This window comes from Jaculus jaculus, chromosome 11 (genome assembly GCF_020740685.1).
Source record: "Jaculus jaculus isolate mJacJac1 chromosome 11, mJacJac1.mat.Y.cur, whole genome shotgun sequence".
NCBI lineage: Eukaryota > Metazoa > Chordata > Mammalia > Rodentia > Dipodidae > Jaculus > Jaculus jaculus.
In genome coordinates this window covers 4,156,955-4,180,276 of record NC_059112.1, presented here as the reverse complement: position 1 = coordinate 4,180,276, position 23,322 = coordinate 4,156,955, and the positions used below count along the sequence as shown (strand labels likewise).

Sequence of the window (23,322 nt, the reverse complement as noted above, 5' to 3'; positions counted from 1 at the left end):
AGGGCGATCCCGGCGGGCGGAGGGCGGGACCGCAGCCGAGGCCAGGCCCGGCCCGCCCCGCCCCCCGGCCGCCGTCTCCGCGCGCCAAAGTCAAAGCGCGGGTCCCGCGGGCGCGCCAGCTCCCGGGCCGGGCGGAGCGGCTCGCAGCGCGTCGTGCCGGCCGCCGGACTCCCTCCCGAGCCCCGCCGCGCCGGCCGAGTCCGCGATGGCCACCCCGCCCAAGAGGCTGTGCGCGTCCCCCGCCGCGGGCTCGGAGGGGCCGCGCGTCAAGAAGGTCTCGGTGGAGGGGAACATCGGTAAGCGGCGGGCCGGGCCTCTGCAGGAGCGCCGTGCCCCGGCCGGTCGTCGTCTTTTCTTTCTCGTGGGGGTTACGTTGCTTGCCTTTCCGTTCTTTTTGTTTCTTACATAATTTAAAAACTAAGTTTATTGACAGCTTGCTTGCATATGCACAGCGTATATGATGATAATCTCCTCTTTTTGTCCCCCACCCCAATGCCGCCTCCGCTGAAGTTACAGTTCTTGGGCTGTGACCTAGACAAGTGAAGCCCTTTTCAGGGGATCTTCTCTGCGAGGTTTCGCGCCCTTGGTCTTCTCACCACGCGATAGAGATCGTTGCCACCATCCCCAGAAGTTCCCTTTGGGCTTCTTTGTACTTTTCCCTCTTTCCCTACCCGAAGAGTGCCAACCCGATTTTATTTTTCAATTCCTACAAGTCTTGTTTCTGTCCTGTAGTTTCTAGTCTTCAGAGAATGCTTTATTTAGTTTTTGAGATTCATACGTGTTACTTATTTCTATAGTAGTTTCACTGTTACGTTATTTATTCTTCACATTATATTGTTCACGTTATTATATTCCCTTACATTGTTTTCCAGTTGTGGACATTTGAGTCGTTTTGTCCCTAACGGTTATTAAGAAACCACATAGACATTTGAATATAGAGGAAAAGGCTTTCAGTGATTTTAATAGCGTAAGGTTCGTCTTTCCATACCCTACATCCAAGTAAACACTGGGTTGTGGTTCACAGACCACTAGTGTCTCATTCCTTGACTCTGGCGGAGATGAACCACCTTGCAGAGTTTTGCAGCATGAACATGAATTTCCGATTCTTTTTCATTTCTTACCCCAAGAAAGTTGCTACTTCCTGTTTTTAACTTTTTTTCTTGACGATTTTCATACATGAAGATAATTTATTTTGTACGCCTCTTGTTTTGATAGAATTTTTATTTTGGGGCTGCAGGTTGAGTACTGACCATTCATGCATACAGCAAATGTTTTAATTCTTACCACCATTCAAAGCACTGTCCCTTTAAAAATGCAAGGGAGGGCTGCAGATAACGGCTCCATGGTTAAGGTGCTTGCCTTCAGAACCTAAGGACTAGAGTTCTATTTCCCAGTAAAATCAAATGCACAAAGTGGTGCATTTGTCTGGAGTCCATTTGCAGTGACTGGAGGCCCTGGCATGTCCATTCTCTGTCTGTCTCTGCTTGCAAATAAAATTAGTAATATAGTAAAAAGGCAAAGTAGGGCTGGAGACATGGCTTAGCGGTTAAGCGCTTGCCTGTGAAGCTTAAGGACCCCGGTTCGAGGCTCGGTTCCCCAGGTCCCACGTTAGCCAGATGCACAAGGGGGCGCACGTGTCTGGAGTTCGTTTGCAGAGGCTGGTAGCCCTGGCGCGCCCATTCTCTCTCTCTCCCTCTATATGTCTTTCTCTCTGTGTCTGTCGCTCTCAATTAAATAAATAAATAATTTTAAAAAAAAGGCAAAGTAGCCAGGTGTGGTGCCCACCTTTAATCCCAGCACTTGGGAGGCAGAGGTAGGAGGATTGCTATGAGTTCGAGGCCACCCTGAGACTACATAGTGAATTCCAGGTCAGCCTGGGCTGGAGTGTAATCCTACCTAGAAAACCAAAAAAACAAAAAACAAAAAAACAAAAAAAAAAAAAGCAAAGTAGGGGCTGAAGGTATGGCATAGCAGTTAAGGCATTTGTCTGTAAAGCAAAGGACCCATGTAAACCAAGTGCACTAGGGGGCGCTTGTGTCTGGAGTTTGATTGCAGCGGTTGGGGAGGCCTTGAGGTGCCCGTTCTCATTCATTCTCTCTCCCTCCTTCCCTTGCAAATAAATACATAAAAATAGTTTTTAAAATGCAATGTGAGCAGGTCCTTTAAGCTTTCAGAATAGAAGAAAGCAAGCGAAACACTGCAAAAGTTGATTTTAATGTCCCAGAATTGTGACGTGGGTCAGGAAGAGACCTCAGTTTCCTCTTAGCTGAACAAGTTCTCAGAGGCTTTATGTCTAACGTGATTCCTCATAGTCTCTTAGTTGTTAAAAATGTGACCATAGGTAGTTTACAAGTCATCTTAAAAGCAAATTTGAATGGACAACACCTTAGAATTAGTACCACAGTGGATTCATCCCTTTCTTTTAGATGCAATTAGGCCACTTATATCTAGAAATCTACAACCCCCACCTCCAAGCATCTTTTCTCAGCATTTCAAATAATTTACTAGCAGCTCCAGTGGTACAATATCTTGGAACTTATATGAAGTAATTTACTAATGTGTCACTCCATCTCCATTTTCTTTAAAATATTTCCAGAGTAGTGTTTGTATATAAAAATGCTTAAAATTCCTCACTGACCTGCACACTGATGACTTCCAATCATGTAATGTTGGTACTCACAGAATTCGGAAAGGTAGCTTTTGAGGTTTTACCTCAGCCTCTATGTTCTTTACTTACAAAATAAAATCTGAGGTTCCCATTTCTGTTTGGCAGCAGTTGGATGCAGTGTGTTCCTTGCCATCTTTTGTCCTCCTCATACTGGAGCCTCTGGAACTTGCTATTCCCGTTGTTCTTGAGTGGGTACCATCATGTCCTCTTCGCTGTAGGCACCAGGTCCACATAAACTATTAAGATACAAATTGTTAAATTTGTGGAGACTAGTTTACACTTCCTGTGTTCTTGAAATTTGAAGTTTACCTGTTCATTATTAGCTTTATACTCATTCAGCCTGTTTTCTCATATTCCATGTTACTAAAATCCTCCCTTACGTAATATAAATACCTGCTTAGCATTAAGAATTAGCCAGGTGTGGTGGTGCACACCTTTAATCCTAGCACTCAGGAGGCAGAGGTAGGAGGATCGCTGTGAGTTTGAGGCAACCCTGAGACTACATAGTGAATTTCAGGTCAGCCTGGACTAGAGCGAGACCCTACCTCAAAAAACAAAAACAAAATAAACAAAAAATCTGTTATTTCCCTTCACTCTTCATACTTTAATACTTTGCATAGAATATTAATTCATTGGTTTATTTTCCAGCTCTCACCAACCCCATGAAGTTAAGGAACTGGATATTGTCCCCTGGTGTTGCTCAGCTTGAACGAAATATAATGGTTATTCAAAAGTGTAAAATCCGCCTCTGTGAGCTTTTCCTGGTTGTAAGCATCATCACAAGCTGCCTTCGGCTCTAGGTGATGTGAGCCGGGTTAGTGTGCTCCTAGTGCCTTCTGGCTCTAGCGGACGTGAGCAGGGGTTAGTACCTAAGCTCCTTGGTGCCTTTCTGACCCCATGTTCTCCTTTCTTGGGTCCATCTGGTTCAGTGAGTGATGATCATTCTAAATGCTTTAGATTATGTAAGCTTTCCCTTCCCTTCCCACACACAATTTGGTCACCAGTGCTTTTCCCACAATTAAATAACCTTTCATTTTATCCTTACTTTTTTTCCTACTGTTTTCTGGAGGTAATAGGGTTTATATTTGCTTTTTTTTTTTTTTTAAGGTAGCCCAGGCTGACCTGGGATTCACTGTGTAGTCTTAGGTTGCCCTTGAACTCACTTCACCATGATCCTGCCTCTGCCTCCTGAGTGCTGGGATTAAAGGCATGTCCCACCTTGCCCAGTTTATATTTGCTTTTGAACTGTTCTTTCTGTTGCCTTATTTCTCCTCTTCCCATTTGCTTTGTGTGCTCTTTGTCCTTTTGACTTGTGTAATGTTGGAGGTTTGAATGTAGTTCTGCACGTGAAAGATGAGTTCTTTTTTACCATCTTTCAACACGCTTTATGAAGAGGGGAGAACTGGTATGAGTGGAGTAGGAGGGGGACAGAAGGAGTATTATATTGGCCATTGATAGCTAAGTTCACCACATTTGGTGACTTCAGATAGAAAGGGTGTGGAGATCAGAAGGAGTATTGCTGTACCCTCTTAGATATCAGGCCTAGGCTGTCACTGTTATTACATGTAATATATTGCTGATTCATTTTAATAGTGACCATATGTCCTGATTATACATGAGCTATCCCCCTCCACTCAGAGGCCTCAGAAAAATAATGAATAATGAGTGAAAAATAAAGTGCCTTTCTCTCTGTTTTTTTTGTAAGGGTTTGGTAGAACACAAAACTGAAAAAGTGAGGTAGAGAGAACCCAGCCTAATAGTTTGTGGAAAGAAAATTGTGTGTGTGTGTGTGTGTGTTTAAGCCTGGTATGGTAGCTCACATTTTTTTATCCTAATGTTAAAAAGAACTGTTTATTTGCCAGCACAGAGAAAGAGTGAGAACGTGAGCACCAGGTCCTCTTGCCACTATACACTAGCTTTAGGTGCATGCGCTGCTTTGTGCGTCTGGCTTTATGTGAGTACTGGGGAATTGAACCCAGCTGGCAGGCTTTACAAGCAAGCGTCTTTAACCTCTGGGCCATCTCCCCAGTCTAGGATTTTTTTAAAAAAAATTGAGAACATACTTTGTGTAGATACGTCAAGTGTTGGTACTGTCTTTTCCCTCCGCCCTGCCCCCATGCCACAGGGGCCCCTCGGTGGAGTTGCTGGTATTCCATGGGGTTGTGGGTTATGGGCTGGGGGAGTAGCAGTTACTGGGGGGAGGCAATGCCTCTGGGTATGATATCCCAACCTGTGGCTCTTTTATGATCTTTCCACCCCCTGTCAGCCTAGGATTTTTAAAGAATATAAATTTAAAATACTTTCATTAATTTACGTGGGTACTGGAGAATGGAACTCTGTTTTTTTAAAAATATTTTATTTATTTATGAGACACAGAGAGGGAGGAAGAAAGAGAGAGCGAGATTGGGCATGCCAAGGCCTCTAGCCACTGTAAACAAACTCCAGATGCAGGGCCCACCATGTGTAGCTGGCTTTACGTGGGTAATGGGGAACTGAACGTGGGTCCTTCGGCTTTTCAGGCAAGTGTCATAACCGCCGAACCATCTCTCTATTCCAGGTGTTTTTTTTTTTCTACCATAGCATCTTACCTAAACTTTCGTCAATTTTTTAATTTCTCTGTTCTTTGCCTTTGCTAAACTAAAAATAACCAGCAAATGTGTTCAGAGTGACTAGGAACCCCTTTTGTTTTCATTTTTATTTTTTTAAAACATATTAAGAGGGACTGGGAAGGTGGCTTAGTTGCTAGACTGCTTGCCACTCAAGCCTGCAGTGGGAGTTTGGCTCCCCAGTCCCCATGCAGCGTGCCGGGACTGATGGCTTACATCTGTGGTCCCAGCGCCTAGGCGGCCACGGCGGCGTCTCTGGGGCTTCCCAGCCTAGCTGAGAGAGCCCGACTCAAGAAAGTCATGTGGGGAGTGCTGTGAACACATGCTTCTATCTCTGGCCTCCACACAGCACCTGCATACACAAGTGTGCCCCACACACATGAACACACACGTGCACAGAGAAATAGATGAAAGTCTAGGAAACTGTTTGGGTGCACACGTATAGTTTGTTGTTATAAATCTTGTAAAAGCCGATAACGGTTTTGTTCTCCTGACTAGTCGCCTTGTTTATTTTGTCTTTGTGACATGTTTCCTTCCTCAGTTCCACTTTTCCTCTCTCACAGCTGCAGGGAAGTCAACATTTGTGAATATCCTTAAACAGGTGTGTGAAGACTGGGAAGTGGTTCCTGAACCTGTTGCCAGATGGTGCAATGTTCAGAATACTCAAGATGAATTTGAGGTATGAGGTAAAATTTAAGTGAATAAAATGCAAAACCTTTTAGATTAAAGAATCAACCACTTGCTCTTTTTATTTTCCTTTTACAATAGAATGTTCAAATCTAGCTTCAGGTCTGTGTCTTTATCTGATAGTAGCTACATGGGTGTAAAGATTTCTGGAGCTATGCATTTAATATGTGTACTGTTTTAAAGGGTTTCAAGTTGACATGCTTTTTTCTGAGGCAAGCCCAACAGGCTGTCCCCCTTTTGAAATGCGAGGGGGCACGAGAGAGAATTAGCATGCCATGGCCTCCAGCTACTGCAGTTGAATTCCAGATGCATGCACAACCTTGTGTCTGGCTCATGTGGGACTTGGAGAGTCGAACATGGGTCCTTAGGCTTCACAGGCAAGCACCTTAACCGCTAAGGCATCTCTCCAGCCAAAAAAAGAAAACTTGGTTTTTTTTTTTTTTTTTTTTTGAGGTAGGGTCTCATTCTAACTCAGGCTGACCTCGTATGTCGGTGATTCTCCTACCTGTGCCTCCCAAGTGCTGGGATTAAAGGCTTGCACCACCATACCCCTGAATTCCTTATCCAAACCTATATGTCTGATCTATTTTTGGGGATTATAATGTGAGTTGCCTGTTTTTCTTAGAATATGGTCAGCAAGAAAAAATGCAGTGTCTTGAGACCCAGCGTTGTCCATTTCTACTGTAGATATTACCCTCCGGGCTGTGGCTGGCTGCTGGGGAGCTGGGCGATGGGGTGGTTATTTTTCCCAGTAGCTAAAGGGGCACCTGCATGCTTGGCTTGTCTTACTGCTGGCTGTTTGCCTTTACCTGCCACCTAGTGGCTGAAATGGTAATCTACCAACAATTTGGGCAGAATAGCAAGCTGCAAAGTGCTTGTGCGGTTTCCTTTCCCCTGCCCTCTGCATCTGGGAAAGACGACTCATAAAGCCACCAGGTGCTCAATTTTTGATTTATAGGTTTATTTACAATAATAATGTACCTTATTTGGTGAGTTATGATATGTAGGTCCAAAGTTTTGATTTAATTGCTTGCTTTATCATTTTTAAAAAATATTTGTATTTATTTATAGGCAGAGAGAGAAGGTAGGTGTGCCAGAGCCCCTAGCAGCTGCAGTGATCTCCAGGGACACGTGTCATACTTTGTGCATCTGGCTGTATGTGAGCACTGGGGAATTGAACGCAGGTCCTTAGACTTTGCAGGCAAGCACCTTAACTGCAAAGCCCTTTCTCCAGCCCCTCTGTCTTTTTTTTTTTTTTTTTTCGAAGTAGGGTCTCACTCTAGCCCAGGCTGACCTGAATTCACTATGGAGTCTCAGGGTGGCCTTGAACTCACGGTGATCCTCCTACCTCTGCCTCCTGAGTGCTGGGATTAAAGGTGTGCGCCACCACGCCCGGCCCCTCTGTCATTTAAAAAAAATATTTTATTGTTTACTTATTTGAGAGAGAGAAAGACACAGGGGGACAGGGAGAGAGAGAGAATGGGCATGCCAGGGCCTTCAGCCACTGCAAACGAACTCTAGACGCGTGCGCCACCTTGTGCATCTGGCTTACGTGGGTCCTGGGGAATTGAACCGAGATTCTTTGGCTTTGCAGGCAAATGCCTTAACCGCTTTCCAGCCCCCCTCTGTCATTTTGGAGACCCATCGATTGTTATGGAGATCTTTCCATCACATACTTTAAAAAATTATTTTTGTTTATGTGCAAGCAAAGGGAGATAGAAGAGAGAGAGTAAGAGAGAGAGGGGAGATTGGCGATGGGCGTGTCTGGGCCTCCCCCCGCCCCAAACACACTCCAGATGCATGTGCCACTTTGTGATTCTGGCTTTATGTGGGTACCAGGGAATTGAACTTGGGTCGTTAGACTTTGCAGGCAAATGCCTTAACTGTTGAGCTGTTTGTCCAGCCCTACATACTTTTTTTTTTTTTAAATACTTATCCATTTTGAGAGACAGATAGACAGAATAGGCATGCCAGGGCATCCAGCCACTGCAAAGGAGCTCCAGACTCATGTACCCCTTGTGCATCTGGCTTATATAGGTACTGGGAAATCGAACTTGGGTCCTTAGGCTTTGCAGGTGAATGCTTTAACTGCTAAGTCATCCTTCCAGCCTGCTACATAATTTTTTTATTGAGTTGGATTTTTTATTAAATTTTTACTTTATTTTACTTTTACTTATTTACTACAGAGATAGGGAGGGAGAGAGAGAGAGAATGGGTATGCTAGGACCTCTAGTCACTGCAAATGAACTCAAAACACACACTCTACCTTATGCATTTGGCTTAACTGAGTGTTGGGGAGTCCAGTCTGGGTCCTTAGGCTTTACAGGCAAGTGCCTTAACAGATAAGCCATTTCTCCAGCCCGGAGTTGATTTTTTTTTTTAAATCAAATGCTGCAGGACTTATTCAATCGTTATGTGAGTTGAATTCTTATAGGTCATTGTTATGAGATACTGTTCTGCTTTTTTGTTTGTTTTTATTTATTTGAGAGAAAGAGAGAATGAATGTAGGTGCACCAGGGCCTTCAGCCTCTGCAAACAAACTCCAGATGCCTGCATCACCTTGTGCATCTGGCTAACGTGGGCCCTGGGGAATTGAACCTGGGTTCTTTGGCTTTGCAGACAAATGTCTTAACTGCTAAGCCATTCCCTCCAGTCCAATTCCTATACTTTTTAAAATTACAGTTTTAAATAGAGCCAAAATTTTTGGTATACATGTTTTGAAGACTATATATATGCACATTGTAGAATGGCTAACTTAACATGTATTACCAATACTATTTTACTTTTATTAAAAAAATTTTTTAAGTAAGAAGCCAGTGAGAAATTTGAGAAAAGAAGGTATAAAATACATGTTTCACTTATCTGAAGCAATAGAATAGTGGGTTTTTTTTTTGAATTTTTTGTTTTATAATTAGGGAGAGGGAGACAGAGAGATAGAGAGAATGGTTTGCCAGGGCCTCTAACCATGGCAAAGGAACTTGGAAAGGTGTACGTGCCACCATGTGCACCTGGCTTATGTGGGTCCTGGGGAATTGAGCCTGGGTCCTTTGGCTTTGCAGGCAAGTGCCTTAACCGCTAAGCCATCTCTCCAGTCCTGTATCTTGATACTTCTATTTTTTACTTATCTTAGTCCTAATCTGTACTTGATGTAAAATAGTGTAGTCATAAAAGCTGCAGTAGGTCTGAATCTGGGAGGTCAGAGTAGAAATTACCGCTAACTACACTGCTCTCCATGGTCATGTCAGGGTCTTTTGCTATTGCAAACACACCCCATATGAATGCACAACATTGTGCATCTGGCTTTATGTGACAGTTGGGGAATTGAACTTAGCCGGCAGGCTTTGCAAGGAAGCACCTTTAACTGCTGAGCCATTTCCTCAGCCCTAGCCTTTTGATTTTATAAAGAAATGTCTTTGCAGTATTTGCAGTTAAGAAAATGTTGATTATCTTAAAAGAATAAAACTTAGTCATAACCTTAGCCCCTAGAGATAAGTCCTACTTGCTACAGCAGTATACAGTTTGATTGTTCCTACCGTAATAATTACATCAAGGCATTCAGGTGTCATTAGCCCTGCATGGTGGTGCACGCCTTTAATCCCAGTGCTTGAGAGGCAGAGGTAGGAGGATCTCTGTGAGCTTGAGACTACATAGTGAATTCCAGGTCAGCCTGGGCTACAGTGAGACCCTACTTAGAAAAACAAAACAAACAAGCCATTAAAGAGATACCATGGAGCCAGGTATGGTGACCCATATCTATAATTACAGCACTTGGGGTCTGAGTTACGAAGGTCATGAGTTCAAGACCAGTCATGTGTGTATAGTGAGACATGACTCACTATGCAGACATGACCCTGTCTCAGAAACAAAAAAGGTACAGAGAATTACTTTCTCTGGGCAGCTCAGAACTGGTTTGTGAGGACTCAATGTCCATTGTAAGTGAAGCGTCTGCTATAAATGAGGGCTCTTAGAAAGTCCTCAGGGAATGATGGGGCTGACAAGCTGGCAGCGTCTCTTCCCTTGATGGAGGCATAAATTTCTTGGATATAGCTGATTTTCATGAAGAGGACATACAAATACAGTATTACTTGGTTTTTCCATTTGAAAAAAACATAAATTTAAATATTTTTATTCAGCTTTTAAATATTGACTGTTAAGTCTTTGAATAGTCCTCTTTTTGACAAGCAATTTCTTCTGCGGTTGTTTGTGAACATGTGAGAAAGACCAAAAGTTTCAGACCTCAGGTAACTTTAAAATATCTGGGAGGGGCTTGCTCATTTGATAACGTGCTTCCTGTGCAAGCATGAAGACTCGAGTTCGAATCCCCAGCACCCATGTAAATGTCGGCTGTGCAGTGTGTTCCTGTAATACCAGTGCTTGGGAGACAGACAGGAGGATCGTCTAGAGTAGCTTCAGTGTAGCTTAAGTTTAGCAGGAGTCCCTGTTTAAGTACATAAAGAAGAGAATGATTGAGGAAGAAACCCAGTGATGACCTCTGATCTCCTCCCATCCACACAGCTGTGCACAGATGCATGTGTACACTCGCACATATACCACACACACACGCGAAACATATTCCTGGAAAAGTGGGGAATGGTTTTGTTTTTGCTAAAAACAATACATTTATTTATGTAATTTCTTTCTTGGGCCTCTTAAAAAGTTAAAACTGCCCTATTAACTATTAAATTTATTTTTTGTATCTTAAATTTAAAATAGGAATTGACAACATCTCAGAAAAGTGGTGGGAATGTTCTTCAAATGATGTATGAAAAACCTGAACGATGGTCTTTTACCTTCCAATCTTACGCTTGTCTCAGTCGGATCCGAGCCCAGCTTGCTGCCCTCAATGGCAAGCTCAAAGACGCCGAGAAACCTGTACTGTTTTTTGAAAGATCTGTGTACAGTGACCGGTAAGTAAGTGGTTTATACTTGGCTGTTTGGAGTCACAGCTTTTAACTAGACATTTTTTTTTTTCTCTGAGTAGGAGATACTGGATTGGAAATTTAAGATAGAATATAACATTTAATACTAATGACATTAGAAACTTCTACCATTGGTAATTTCTAGCATCTATAGAAAATACAGTGGCCATCTAATTCAAATTTGCAATTGCTTTTTTTTTTTGAGGTAGGATCTAGTCCAGGCTGACCTGAATTCACTCTAGTCTCAGGCTGGCTTTGAACTCAGGGCAATTCTCCTACCACTGCCTCCAGAGTGCTGGGATTAAAGGCCTGTGCCACCATGCCCAGCTTAATTTGTAGCTTTTAATAAACTTTTCTTGCCTTCGCCCTCCCTCCCTTTTCATTTATTTATTGGCACTTATCTGTGTGTGTATGTGCACTATAGGCATGCCAGGAACTCTTGCTACTGCACGTGAATGCCAGATGCCTGTGCCACTTTTTGTGTCTGGCATATGTGGATGGTTTGGTGATTGAACCTGGACCAGCACTCTGTGTAAGCAAGTGTGTTTAACCATTGAACTAGTTTCCCAGCCTAGAAAACGTCTTTTTGGCTTTCTTTTCTTTTTTTTTTTTTTTTTTTTTTGGATTTTTTGAGGTAGGGTCTCTCTTTAGCCCAAGCTAACCTGGAACTCACTCTAGTTTCAAGCTGGCTTTGAACTCACAAGTGATCCTCTTTCCTGTTTGCCTCCCCAAGTGCTGGGATTAAAGGTGTGCATCACCATGACCCACAAACTTTTTAAAAAAAATTTTTTTTGTTGTTTATTTATTTGAGAGTGACAGACAGAGATAGAGTGAGAGAGAAAGAGAGAGAGAACGGGTGCACCAGGGCTTCCAGCTACTTCAAACGAACTGCAGACGCCTGCGCCCCCTTGTGCATCTGGCTGACGTGGGTCCTGGAGAATTGAGCCTCAAACCGGGGTCCTTAGGCTTCACAGGCAGCGCTTAACCGCTAAGCCATCTCTCCAGCCTGTCTTCAAACTTTTAAAAAAAATATTTTTATTGGGCTAGAGAGATGGCTTAGCAGTTAAGGCGCTTGCGCGCAAAGCCTAAGGATCCGTGTTTGACTCTCCATGTCTCAGGTAAGGCAGACACACAAGGTGATACAACCATGCAAAGTTGCACATGTGTACAAGGTGCCACACTTATCTGGAGTTGGATTGCAGTGGCTGGAGACCCTGGCGCACAAATTTTCTCTCTCTGTCATAAAAAAATTTACAAAAAAATTAAATATTTTTATTTATTTGTGACAGAGATAGAGGGAGGGAGAGGGGTAGAGAGAGTATGTATTTGTATATGCATGCCAGGGTCTTTTGCCACTGCAAATGAACTCCAGACTCATGTACTACTTTGTGTATCTGCCTTTATGTGGATACTCAGGAATTGAACCACTGCTATCAGGCTTGCAAGCAAGTGCCTTTAACTGCTGAGCCATATCTCTCTAGCCCCCTTTTTCTTTTTTTAAAGATTTTATTTTTATTTATTTATTACAGTTAGAGAAAGAGAGAGAGAGCAGTGGGAGAGAGAGGATGGGCGCACCAGGACTTCTAGCCACTGCAAATGAACTCCATATGCATGCGCCACTATGTGCATCTGGCTTATGTGGAAGGGACCTGCAGAATTGAACCTGGGTCCTTAGGCTTCGCAGGCATGCGTCTTAACCGCTAAGCCATCTCTCCATCCTAGCCCCCTTTTTCTATTTCTGTGTTTGTTTGAAGTGGTGTATCTGTTGATTCTCCTCCAGGTATATCTTTGCATCTAACCTGTATGACTCTGAATGCATGAATGAGACAGAGTGGACCATCTACCAAGACTGGCATGACTGGATGAACAGCCAGTTTGGCTACAGCCTTGAGTTGGATGGAATCATTTATCTTCGAGCCACTCCAGAGGTGAGACCCAGTAGGAATTTATTTCCTTTGTTGGCAATTTAAGTTAACATCTGGAAATCTTTTCAGAGGTGTGTTATGAAGGCAATTTAATTCAACACCAGCCCGCCAGCTCTTCACTTGCAGTCTTGTCCCAGTGCAGGTGAGAGCATGTGACTTTGTCAGCAGACTAAAAGTCCACATTTGGCAGGTTTGGTCCTTAGGCCCATCTCTACTCACCCCAGTGAGGATTTTAATTTTTTGTCCATATTTCTAATTTTTTCAGACTCTCTCATCCATCTGAGATAGAATAAGGAACTTGCTCCAGCAACTTCTAAAATACAAGCTTGCTGGGCATGGTGGCACACACATGTAATCAGTGGTAGGAGGCAGAAGTAGGAGGATTGCTGTGAGTTTGAGGCTAGCCTGGGACTACAGCGTGAGCGCCAGGTCAGCCTGGGCTATAGTGAGACCTTACCTTGAAAAAACCAAAACCAAAAACATGAAGAAAACTTAATGAAGTGGGGTTTGGGATGTTTTCCTTATTTTTGACTTTAGTTCTGGTGACACAGAATGGACAGAGGTTCATTTTAAGACTTCTTATGGCGGTTTGTGACTTGGAACAGGATAGTGATAGCTACACCTGAAAAACAACTAGAGGGCTCTTGCCATTCTCAGTTAGGAGAGCTGCTTGAGTATGCGTCTTGTTAATGAATTCAGGAAGATCAGTGGAGGCCTTCCATAAGTACACGATTGTCTTAGACCTGGGAGGGAGCTTTCTAGAGTTGGGTGTCTACTGTGTCTCTGATGTCGTCCTCTCTCTCCCTGGCCATATGCAGGGCAGGCTGTGATGAATACAAATACCATGACTTTCGGCCAGAGTTACTAGGGTGCGGACAGCACTGGAGCTGAACTCTGAGAGACATCAGGCTTCTAGTTCCAGTGCACCATTTTGCTCTACTTCACTGGAAAGTAAGGCAGAATTTAGCAGTTATACTCTTGAAACTCACTTATTTTTTTTACAACCAATTATGGTTTGTAATTATAAAAATGCTAGGTACAAATGTCTGAAAGCACTGGGTATAGGCTGGGGAGATGTTGTAGTGGATAAAGTACTTGCTTTGCAGGTGAGAGTACTTGAGTACGGAACCCCAGCACCCATGAAACATCCAGACACTGTGGCACCTACTTATTTTTTTGGCTTTTTGAGGTAGCGTTTCACTCTAGCCCAGGCTGACCTGGAATTCACTATGGAGTCTCAGGGTGGCCTTGAACTCACGGTGATCCTCCTACCTCTGCCTCCTGAGTGCTGGGATTAAAGGTGTGTGCCACTATGCCTGGCTGATGGCATGTATTTGTAGTTCAAACCAGGTCTCTAGAGAGAAGGGGACTGGAGAATTTGCTAGAAGCTCAGGGGCCAGCTAGCCTGGCAAGAGCAGCAGTGAACCACAGGAGACCAGCTGCAAAGGAGGGGGAAAGTGGGGATTGACGCCTGAATGTTGTCCGTGACCTCATGTATGTGTCATGGCACACGTGCGCCTGCACCCACACTCATGAACAAACACGCATACACATACACACATAAAGTAAATGAAAAGAACCCAGCGTGATGGTGCACACCTTCAATCTTAGTACTCAGGTGGTGGAGGCAGGGTTATTAGGAGTTCTACGGCAGCCTCGCTACCTAGCGGGTAAGTAGTTGGGAAATGAGCTTGGTCTCTGTGCCCGCGTCTTGCTGCCAGCACCAGCATCCTGTGCGAGATTACAGACGCCCGTTACAGCTTCTGACTTTTTTGTTTTGTGGGCTCTGTAGGTCAAACTTGGTTATTCCATCCTGAGCTGTGAGCACTTTATCCATTGAATCATTTTCCCAGCCCTTGTAGAGAAGGAAATTTTAATGTCACCAGACAAGAACAGTCAGCCATTATGTTTTCTTACTGCTTGCTTTTAGAAATGCTTAAATAGGATATATTTACGAGGACGAAGTGAGGAGCAAGGCATTCCTCTCGAGTACCTAGAGAAGCTTCATTATAAACACGAAAGCTGGCTCCTGCACAGAACCCTGAAGTAAGGCTTCCTTGTTTTTATTTGCTACTTGTTTGGATTACCTTTGTCAAGTTTTAATCCGGAGTTTGGAATGTTCAGCAACATGAAAAGTTTTTAGCCATGTATTTATTGATTTCACCAGGTTCGCTTGTGGATCTTGATTCTCTTTATTGAAATAGGGTTGATTTCCTTGATGAGATGCTGAGCTGCCTGCTGTATCCCACCCATCCCAACCTGCTCACGTGCACCTCTCCAGCGTCCAGGCTGGGTGCGCTACCTGCCTAGAACGTCATTTAGCAGCTTTTTATGGTTCAGGCCCTGCTGTCCCGGGTCGCGGTGCGGTCAGGCCACCTCACTGAGGATGCCTCCCGACTGCATTGCAGTCTCTTTTGATGACATAAGCTTGACTGGCAGTCACTGAGTCTCTAAGTTATTTCTCTGAGTTTTAGGGTTCTTTTCTATTTTTTGTCACTGTTAGAAGCACAGGCTTGTATATGAGAGGCAAGCACTGTATCACTAGGCTTATAACTAGCCCTCGTGTTTAAAATGCAAAAACTCTTCTTCACCATATCTTAAAAAAATTTTATCTTATTTCTTATGAGAGAGAGAAAGTTGGTGTTTCAGGGCCTCTAGCCACCGCAGTCAGACGTCAGGTGTGTGTGCCACCCTGTGCACACGTGTCACCCTTGCCCCTGGCTTACATGGGGTTCGGGGGTTGAACCTGGGTCCTTAGGCTTTGCAGGCAGCCCTTCACCATATTTTTTAGGTGAATTGTATGTCATAATGCCTATTTTATGTATTTTGTACATGAGATTCTTATTTACCAATAGCAAATCTACATGCAAAAGAAGGAACTGGTAGTCATGTTAACAAAGAATGATTTTAGTATAAAATGGTGAAAAAACTTACTTTTCTGGTAGTAGAATGAATTTTTCACCTTTTTCTTTAACAGATTTTCTAATTTTGTTCATCTCTTTAAACAGAACCAACTTTGATTATCTCCAGGAGGTGCCTGTCCTAACACTAGATGTTAATGAAGACTTTAAAGACAAACATGACAGTCTGGTTGAAAAGGTAGGTTTCCAGAAATGAATGCTATTGTATATTTTGTCTTGTCTATAAACTATACTAACTTTTGAACAACTTTCTTACAGAAAAACTAACATAAAATTACATCAGTAAGGTTGGGGTATAGCTCAGTGATAAAGTACTTGCCAAGCATATGTGAGATCATAGGTTTTTTGTTTTTTTTTGTTTTTTTTCCTGTTTTTTTTGAGGTCGAGTTTCCCTCTAGCCCTGGTTTACTATGTAGTCTCAGGGTGGCCTTGAACTCATGGCACTCCTTCTACCTCTGCCTTCCAAGTGCTGGGATTAAAGGTGTGTGACACCACACTTGGCTTGGTTTTTCTTTTTGTCTTTTTTGAAAATTTTATTTATCAAGCTGGAGACATGGCTCAGGGGTTAAGGCGCTTGCTTGCAAAGCCTAATGACCTGGGTGTGATTCTCCCAGACCCACGCAAGCCACGTGCACAGTGGTGTGGTGCATGCTCTAGAGCTCCTTTGCAGTGGCTGGAGGCCTTCTGTCTCTCTCTGCTTTCAAATAAATAGATAAAAATAAACATAGACATTTATGAGAAAAAGAAAGATGAAGAGAATGAGAATGGGTGTTTTGGGGCCTCCTGCCACTGTAAACAAATTACAGATGGATGTGCTGCCTCGTGCATAGGGCTTTGTATGGTACCTGGGACATTGAGCGTGGCCTGCCAGGCTTTGCAAACAAACCTCTTTAACTGCTGAGCCATCTCTCTAGCCTGAGATTGTAGGCCTGATCCCCTAACACTTATACACATACATGCCCCTGCTCCCCCACACCAAAAAGAAAAACAAAAAAAAACCCAGGAAAGCTGCACTAGGAAACATTCATTAAGAAACATTTACACCTATGGAGAACATTAGGATGCTCAGATTCTGGTCTTGACTTTCAGTTCTAGATTTGAAGCCTGAGCTGAAACAATGGTCTTAATTTACTTATTTATCCTTCAGAGGGTGGTTACAGTGATCTGTGTTAGTCTGATGGAGATCAGAAAATCTCTTGGGGTCACTGACAGCAGCTCTGGGTTGAGAGAGAGATCCCATCTCAAGAAAACATGAGAAGAAGCGGTAGAGAACGATACCTGTCGCTCTTCTCTGGCTTCCACACACAGCATGAAACACGTGTATCTGTGCACATACCATACATACGACACACATCATACACCCCAAATATCACACATTCATGAAAAAACCCCGTTATAGATGCTTTAGAATTGCATCACTTAAAACATTTCGTTTTAGAATTGCATCAATCTTAGATGTAAATCAGGTAGTTCCCATTATGACTTTTTAGGCTAGTTACCTTTTACTTCTAAGCATTTAACACTATTTCCTTGGAAAGTAAATGCTGGGGCATTGCAATAAACTTATTTATATACTTAGACTGCTACATACCCTTATAGGAAAATGAATGCTTGATAGCTCAAATTAGTTAGGGAGTTATATAAATAGTTTTTTTTTTCTTCCTTCAGGTCAAAGAATTTTTGAGTACTTTGTGATGTTACTGAAGACTACAGGCAACCAAGTGTTCCCAGATATTCCGCTGGAGCTACAGGCAACTAAGTGGTTCCAGTCACTTCAGTTTTGTATGTCTTCACAGTTCAGTTTTCATACAAGAGTCTTTATAAATTCAAGCTATTAACTATTAACCACTTTTGTTTCAAGGGAAAAAAAATTTTGTTTGTTGTTTTAGATGAATTCTATGTAAAGCTTTGATTCCCTTCTTTTCTTTTCCTTTTTTTGGGGGGGGGGGGCGCGGGGTTTTCAGGGTAGGGTGTTTCTCTAGCTCAGGCTGACCTGGAATTCACTATGTAGTCTCAGGGTGGCCTTGAACTCATGGTGACCCTCCTACTTCTGCCGGGATTAAAGATGTGTGCCACCATGCACAGCTTCCTGACTTTAAAAAAACAGACATTTAGTAAATAAACCAGTTTAACTGGAAACTTTTATGTTACATCTAGTGTGTGTCCATGTAAATTGGTGTCCCTGTTAATGGTTGAAAGTGAAATTTGAGAATTACTTAGTTTTCTAGGGGTAGGTATCTTTCATCCTTCTCCACCTTTGGTTGTGATGGAAATTGATCCGGGGCCTTGCACAAGCTGGACAGATGTTTACCACTGAGTCACGTCTCTAGCCCCTGAAATTCTGACTAATGTTGATCATGTGACTGCCCTTCCACCCAAGCTAATGTCCAAGATAAGGCCAAGTGTAGTGTCACCTGACTGGTATTTATTAATCTGTCTATAGCACGTTTGTAGAGGAGCAGGCTAAACGCTGTTCCCACCTTGATAATGGTGTTACCTATTTTGTAAGGATTTAATCGTTTCTCATCTTTGTTTCTTCATCTGTGAATGGATGGTATTCCTTTTATCCTTTACATGGGATTGTGAGAATTAGGAAGACTTTCTTACTAAAAAGGTAGCTAAGATACTACATGAGTATTATAATGATTCATTTTACATGGAACTTAAATAATTTCTTGCTTTTCTCAGAGTATTATTTTGGAGGGGAATGTTCTTATTACACTTAAAAATATTTAAATTAGGATTTTCTTGAAATCCTTTGAGGTGGAAGTGGAACTATAATTTTTCCTAAATCTTTCTGAATTTTGATACATAGCGATGCTTTCAGTTTTCCTCTGTTAGTCCTGCCTTGAGAACAAGTCCTTTCCTTTCACAATGGTCACAAGTCACACAAGAGACTGAAGCCCGGTGGGTACCTCAGCGTAGTCCACACAGTCCACCTCTCATTGCCTCCTCTTACCTTGCTGTTCACAGAAACTACAGTCTGCTCATCTAAAGTTAAATAAAAATCATATTTCTGAGGTGATAGTGTGTGATCATGCCTCATAGATTGCCTTGCTTTGTAGGACTTTATCATAAGTCCCTCACCATGAGAAATTACTGATAAAAATGATTTTGCTTTATATGTAGTATTTTATGAAAGTGTTAATTTTTTTTCTTCCTTTTTTGTCAAACTAGCAAATAAAGTGAACACATTCAGGGGTGGTTGAAAGCTCCTAGTCATGCTTTTTCATGGTTAGCTGTAAGGATCTTGGATTCATCTTGGCTCTATTTATAATTAGTTTTAGTTTTTTTTTGTGTGTGTGTGTGAGTCTATATGTGTGTGCATGCACGTGTATGTATGTGTGTGCTGATGCATGAGCCCCATTTGCCTAGGGGGCCAGAAAAGTCTGGTGTCCTTCCCTATAGCTCTTTGTTTTCTTGAGAAGGAGTCTCCATTGAACCCAGAGCTATGGTCCCCTAACTCTCCCCTCACCTACCCAGTCAGCAAGCCCCAGTGATACTGTAGTCTTTGCCTCCCACAGGACTGGGGTTATAGGTACACGTGGTCATACCCACTTCTTACAAACGTCCTGGGGATTGGGTTTATGATGGCTCAGGCTCTCTCAGCCCTTCAAGCTTGTGTACCAAGCACTTTTACCTACTGAGTCATCTTTACAGCTGCTTTCCCTAAGTTAAGATGTGTAGCATTTGCCCCATGTACTTATCCCTTCTATATAAAATTTTAGAAAAATTGTGATCTTTTGGAATGAGGAAGAATCACTTCTATTTTGAAACTATAATTTTTCATTTCTATGAGGGTTTTGGTTTCATATTGAAATGTGCTTATTCACTGCCTTAAGCAGTCCAAAATCTACTGAAAAGGGGCTCACATTCAAGTCTGTAATAACCAGAAATAAATTGTCTTAGGTCTAACATTTTCTTTTTGTTTGGCATAGATGAATTTGCCTTCTTAGTTAAATATTTGTCAGTAAATAAGTTTAATTTCTCTGAAATCTGTGTAGTGAGAGTAAACTCATTGAATGACAACTTTTTTTTTTTTTTTTAATTTGCAAGGAGAAAGAGAGGAAGGGAGAGAATGGGCACATGAGGGCCTCCAGCTGCTGCAAATGAACTCCAGATGCTTGTACCATTGTACACCTGGCTTTATGTGTGTACTGGGAATTGAACTTGGGTTGTCAGGCTTTGCAAGCAAGCACCTTAACTGTGGAGCCATCACTCCAGCCCATCCTTTTTTAGATTAAAACAATCTATGATTGTTTGAGTAAATTATCAATGCAAGCAGAGAAGAATGGTCTATGTAAATTATATTGGCTCTATTGTGAAGGCTTTTAAAACTTAGTGATTTTCAGTGCCTTGAAAAGATTTAGTTTGAAGCTGGATGTGGTGGTGCACACCTTTAATTCCAGCATTCAGGAGGCAGAGGTAGGAGGAATGCTGAGAGTTTGAAGCCTCCTTGAGACTGCATAGTGAATTCCAGGTCAGCCTGGGTTAGAGAGTGACTATACCTTAAAAAAGCAAAGCAAAGCAAAACAAAACAAGGATGGGAAGGAGCACTGGAGAAATGGCTCTGCATTTAAGGCATTTGCATGTGAATCCTAAAGACCCAAGTTTGATTCCCTAGTACCCATGAAAGCCAGATACACAAGGTGGCGTGTGTGTCTGGAATTCATTTGCAGTGGCTGGAGGCCCTGGCATGCCCATTCTTTCTTTCTCTGTTTCTTCTTCAAATAAATAAGTAAATAAATTAAACAACATCAACAATAAAAAGATTAGTTTGAACTCAGGAGACAGAAGCAGGAGGTATGTGTCCCTCCCTCCCTCCTTCCTCCCTTCCTTCCTTCCTTCCTTCCTTCCTTCCTTCCTTTCTTTCTTCCTTCCTTCCTTCCTTCCTTCTTTCCTTCATTTCCTTACTTCCTTCATTTCCTTCCTTCCTTCATTTCCTTCCTTCCTTCCTTCCTGAGATAGGGTCACACTCTAGCCCAGGCTAAACTGGAATTCTCAAACTCATGGCAATCCTCCATCCTCTACCTCCAGAGTGCTGGGAGTAAAGGTATGCACCACCACATCCGGTATTTATTTATTTTTTTTAGTTATGGTCTCACTTATCACTTAGAATTCATTATGTAGCCTCATGGTGGCCTTGAACTTACAGCGATCCTCCTACCTCTGCCTCCTGAGTGCTAGGATTAAAGGTGTGCACCACCATGTCTGGTCTGGGCCTGTTTTGAGACTGTCTAAAAAGAAAGTTGTTGGGGTTGTTGAATGACGTTAGTATGAGTGTTAATTACCTCTAGATGATTGATGATATTGTTGAGTTTAGCTGTATCTGTACTCATTTTCTGCCTGTTGTATTTGCCCGTTTTCAAGGAGTATTAAAATCTCTGATTATAGTGGACATACACATTTTGTTTTATTTTGGTTTTTTCGAGGTGGGGTTTCACTCTAGCCCAGACTGACCTGGAATTTACTATGGAGTCTCAGGGTGGCCTTGAACTCACAGTGATCCTCCTACCTCTGCCTCCCAAGTGCTGGAATTAAAGGTGTGCACCACCATGCCTGGCTGACATACAAATTTAATTTTTGCTTTTCCATCCACTTTGATAATCTGCTTTTGATGTATCTAGTCTATTAACAATTTAAGGTGATTTTATAAACCTATTTGCATTTGTTGCATGTATGTGTTTGTAGTATGACGTGTGCTGTGTGCACATGCCGTATGAGTGTGCATGCAGAGGCCAGAGGTGGGCATCAGGTATTTTTTTCTTGAGATAGGGTCATTTCCTCAACCCAGAGCTGCTGTTGGTCAGCAGGCCCCAGAGATTTTCTGGTCTCTGCTCACCCGCAGTCTGGGGTTACAGATAAGCATGGTCATACTCAGCTTTTTATGTGGGTTCTGGGGAGTTGAGTTTAGTTATCTCTGGCCCAAGAGGCCCTCATGTTTATGTGGCAAGCACTCAACTGCTGAGCTATCTCCCCAGCAAAATATTTTTAATTAAAAGAATTTAAGAGCCCAGTGTAAAAAAGACAGTCTTTAATTAAAGGTATTTGACAAATTATCTATGTGCAGAAGAATGAAAATTGAATCTTCATCTGACAGAATTGCATACAGAAGTCAACTCAACATATATTCAAGACTTAAATGTGAGACCTGAAACTATGAAACAAGTAGAAGAAAACAGGATATTGATCCTAGCAGTGAGTTAGGAGTTGACCTCGGCAATTTAGATAATAGCAAAAACAGACTTGTGGTTACCTCAAGCTGATAAAGCTGTACAGGAAAAAGCAACCTCTTAGTTGGGAGGAGACATTTGCAGTCCATACATCAAGCAAGGGGTTAATATGCAGAGTATATAAATAATCAGTAGCCAGAAAATAAATAACTCAATTAAAAATTGGGCAGGCCAATTGTAATAGTACATGCCAGTAAGAAATTGCTGAAGTAGAAGCAGAAGGATCACGAGCTCAAGGCTAGCCTGGGCTACACATTTAAATAACATTAGGTAGAAGGACCTAGGGAGATGGCTTAGAGGTTAAGAGTGTTGTCACTTAAGCATGAAGGCCTGGGAATACCTGAGACCATCCAAGTTTGACTCCCCAGAGCCCCATAAAAAGGTGGGCATAACCACATGCCTGTAACCCCAGTCCATGGGGTTGGGTGACGACTGGAGAAATGCTGGGCTCACTGACCGAAACAGCTTTGTGTGGATTGAGGGGAAACATCCATCTCCAGGAAGTATGCATGTAGCAACAGGGAAAGGATACCCAGCTCTCTGCTTGCCTCTGTGGGCATGTGCACAGTGCTTGTGTCTGGACACACGTGCATCTACCACACAAACTACTACACCCCGGCACACGCCCTAATCGGCAGATGATCTGAGTAGACAATCTCTAAAGAAGACATGCAAATGGCCCACAAAGGCTCACATCATGAATAGGAGGAATAAAGGCTACAAGTCAGAATTGCCATTATGAAAAACGATGAAAGAAAAGTTACTGAGGATACAGAAAAGGGAGCACTTGCACACTGTCGACGGGAATGTGTACCATTACGGAAAACGATACAGAACTGCCTCAAGGGTTAGAAGTAGGGATCCAGCGAGTCCATTGCTGGTTACATATCTAAGGGCTTGAAGTCAATATTTTAATATTTTGAAGAGAAATTTAAACTCTTATGTTTATAAGAAATTATTCAGCCAAAATATAGAAGAAAGCTAGGCATGGTGGTGCACACCTTTAATCCCAGCACTTGGGTGGCAGGTAGGAGGATCGCTGTGAGTTTTGGAGGCAAGCCTGGGACTACATCATGAATTCCAGGTCAGCCTGGTCTAGAGCAAAACCCTACCTTGAAAAACCAAATAAATATAATATATGTATATATAATAATCCTAAATGCCCATCCTCAGCTGATGAATGGATCTCAAAATGTACATACTGTTACAGTTGTTAAAAAGAATGAAGTTCTTTTATTTGTGATGGCCTAGACAAACCTAGAAGACACTATAGTACGTGGTTCAACCTTGCTTCAGAAGACGAAACAACTATATGATCCCACTTATATGTAGAATCTAAAACATACTAAATAAAGGGTAGAAT

At 42.5% G+C, this 23,322-nt stretch overlaps 1 protein-coding gene across 1 annotated transcript; it reads left to right on the top strand.

Annotated features, from left to right (window-relative positions):
* Positions 1–199: 199 nt before the first annotated feature.
* Dck (deoxycytidine kinase) lies at positions 200–17,876 on the top strand. The gene is made up of 7 exons (XM_004665306.2): positions 200–296; positions 5,838–5,953; positions 10,675–10,868; positions 12,661–12,808; positions 14,736–14,851; positions 15,814–15,904; positions 17,395–17,876. The coding sequence occupies exons 1-7, from the start codon at positions 206–208 to the stop codon at positions 17,419–17,421; spliced, it is 783 nt and encodes a 260-aa protein (XP_004665363.2). The 5' UTR covers positions 200–205; the 3' UTR covers positions 17,422–17,876.
* The last annotated feature ends 5,446 nt before the right edge of the window (positions 17,877–23,322 follow it).

Coding starts and splice junctions, on each gene's coding strand:
- Dck (XM_004665306.2), top strand. CDS start 206: ATGGCCACCCCGCCCAAGAGGCTGTGCGCGTCCCCCGCCGCGGGCTCG. Junction 5,954..10,674: donor ATACTCAAGATGAATTTGAG/GTATGAGGTAAA, acceptor AATTTAAAATAG/GAATTGACAACATCTCAGAA. Junction 14,852..15,813: donor CTCCTGCACAGAACCCTGAA/GTAAGGCTTCCT, acceptor CTCTTTAAACAG/AACCAACTTTGATTATCTCC.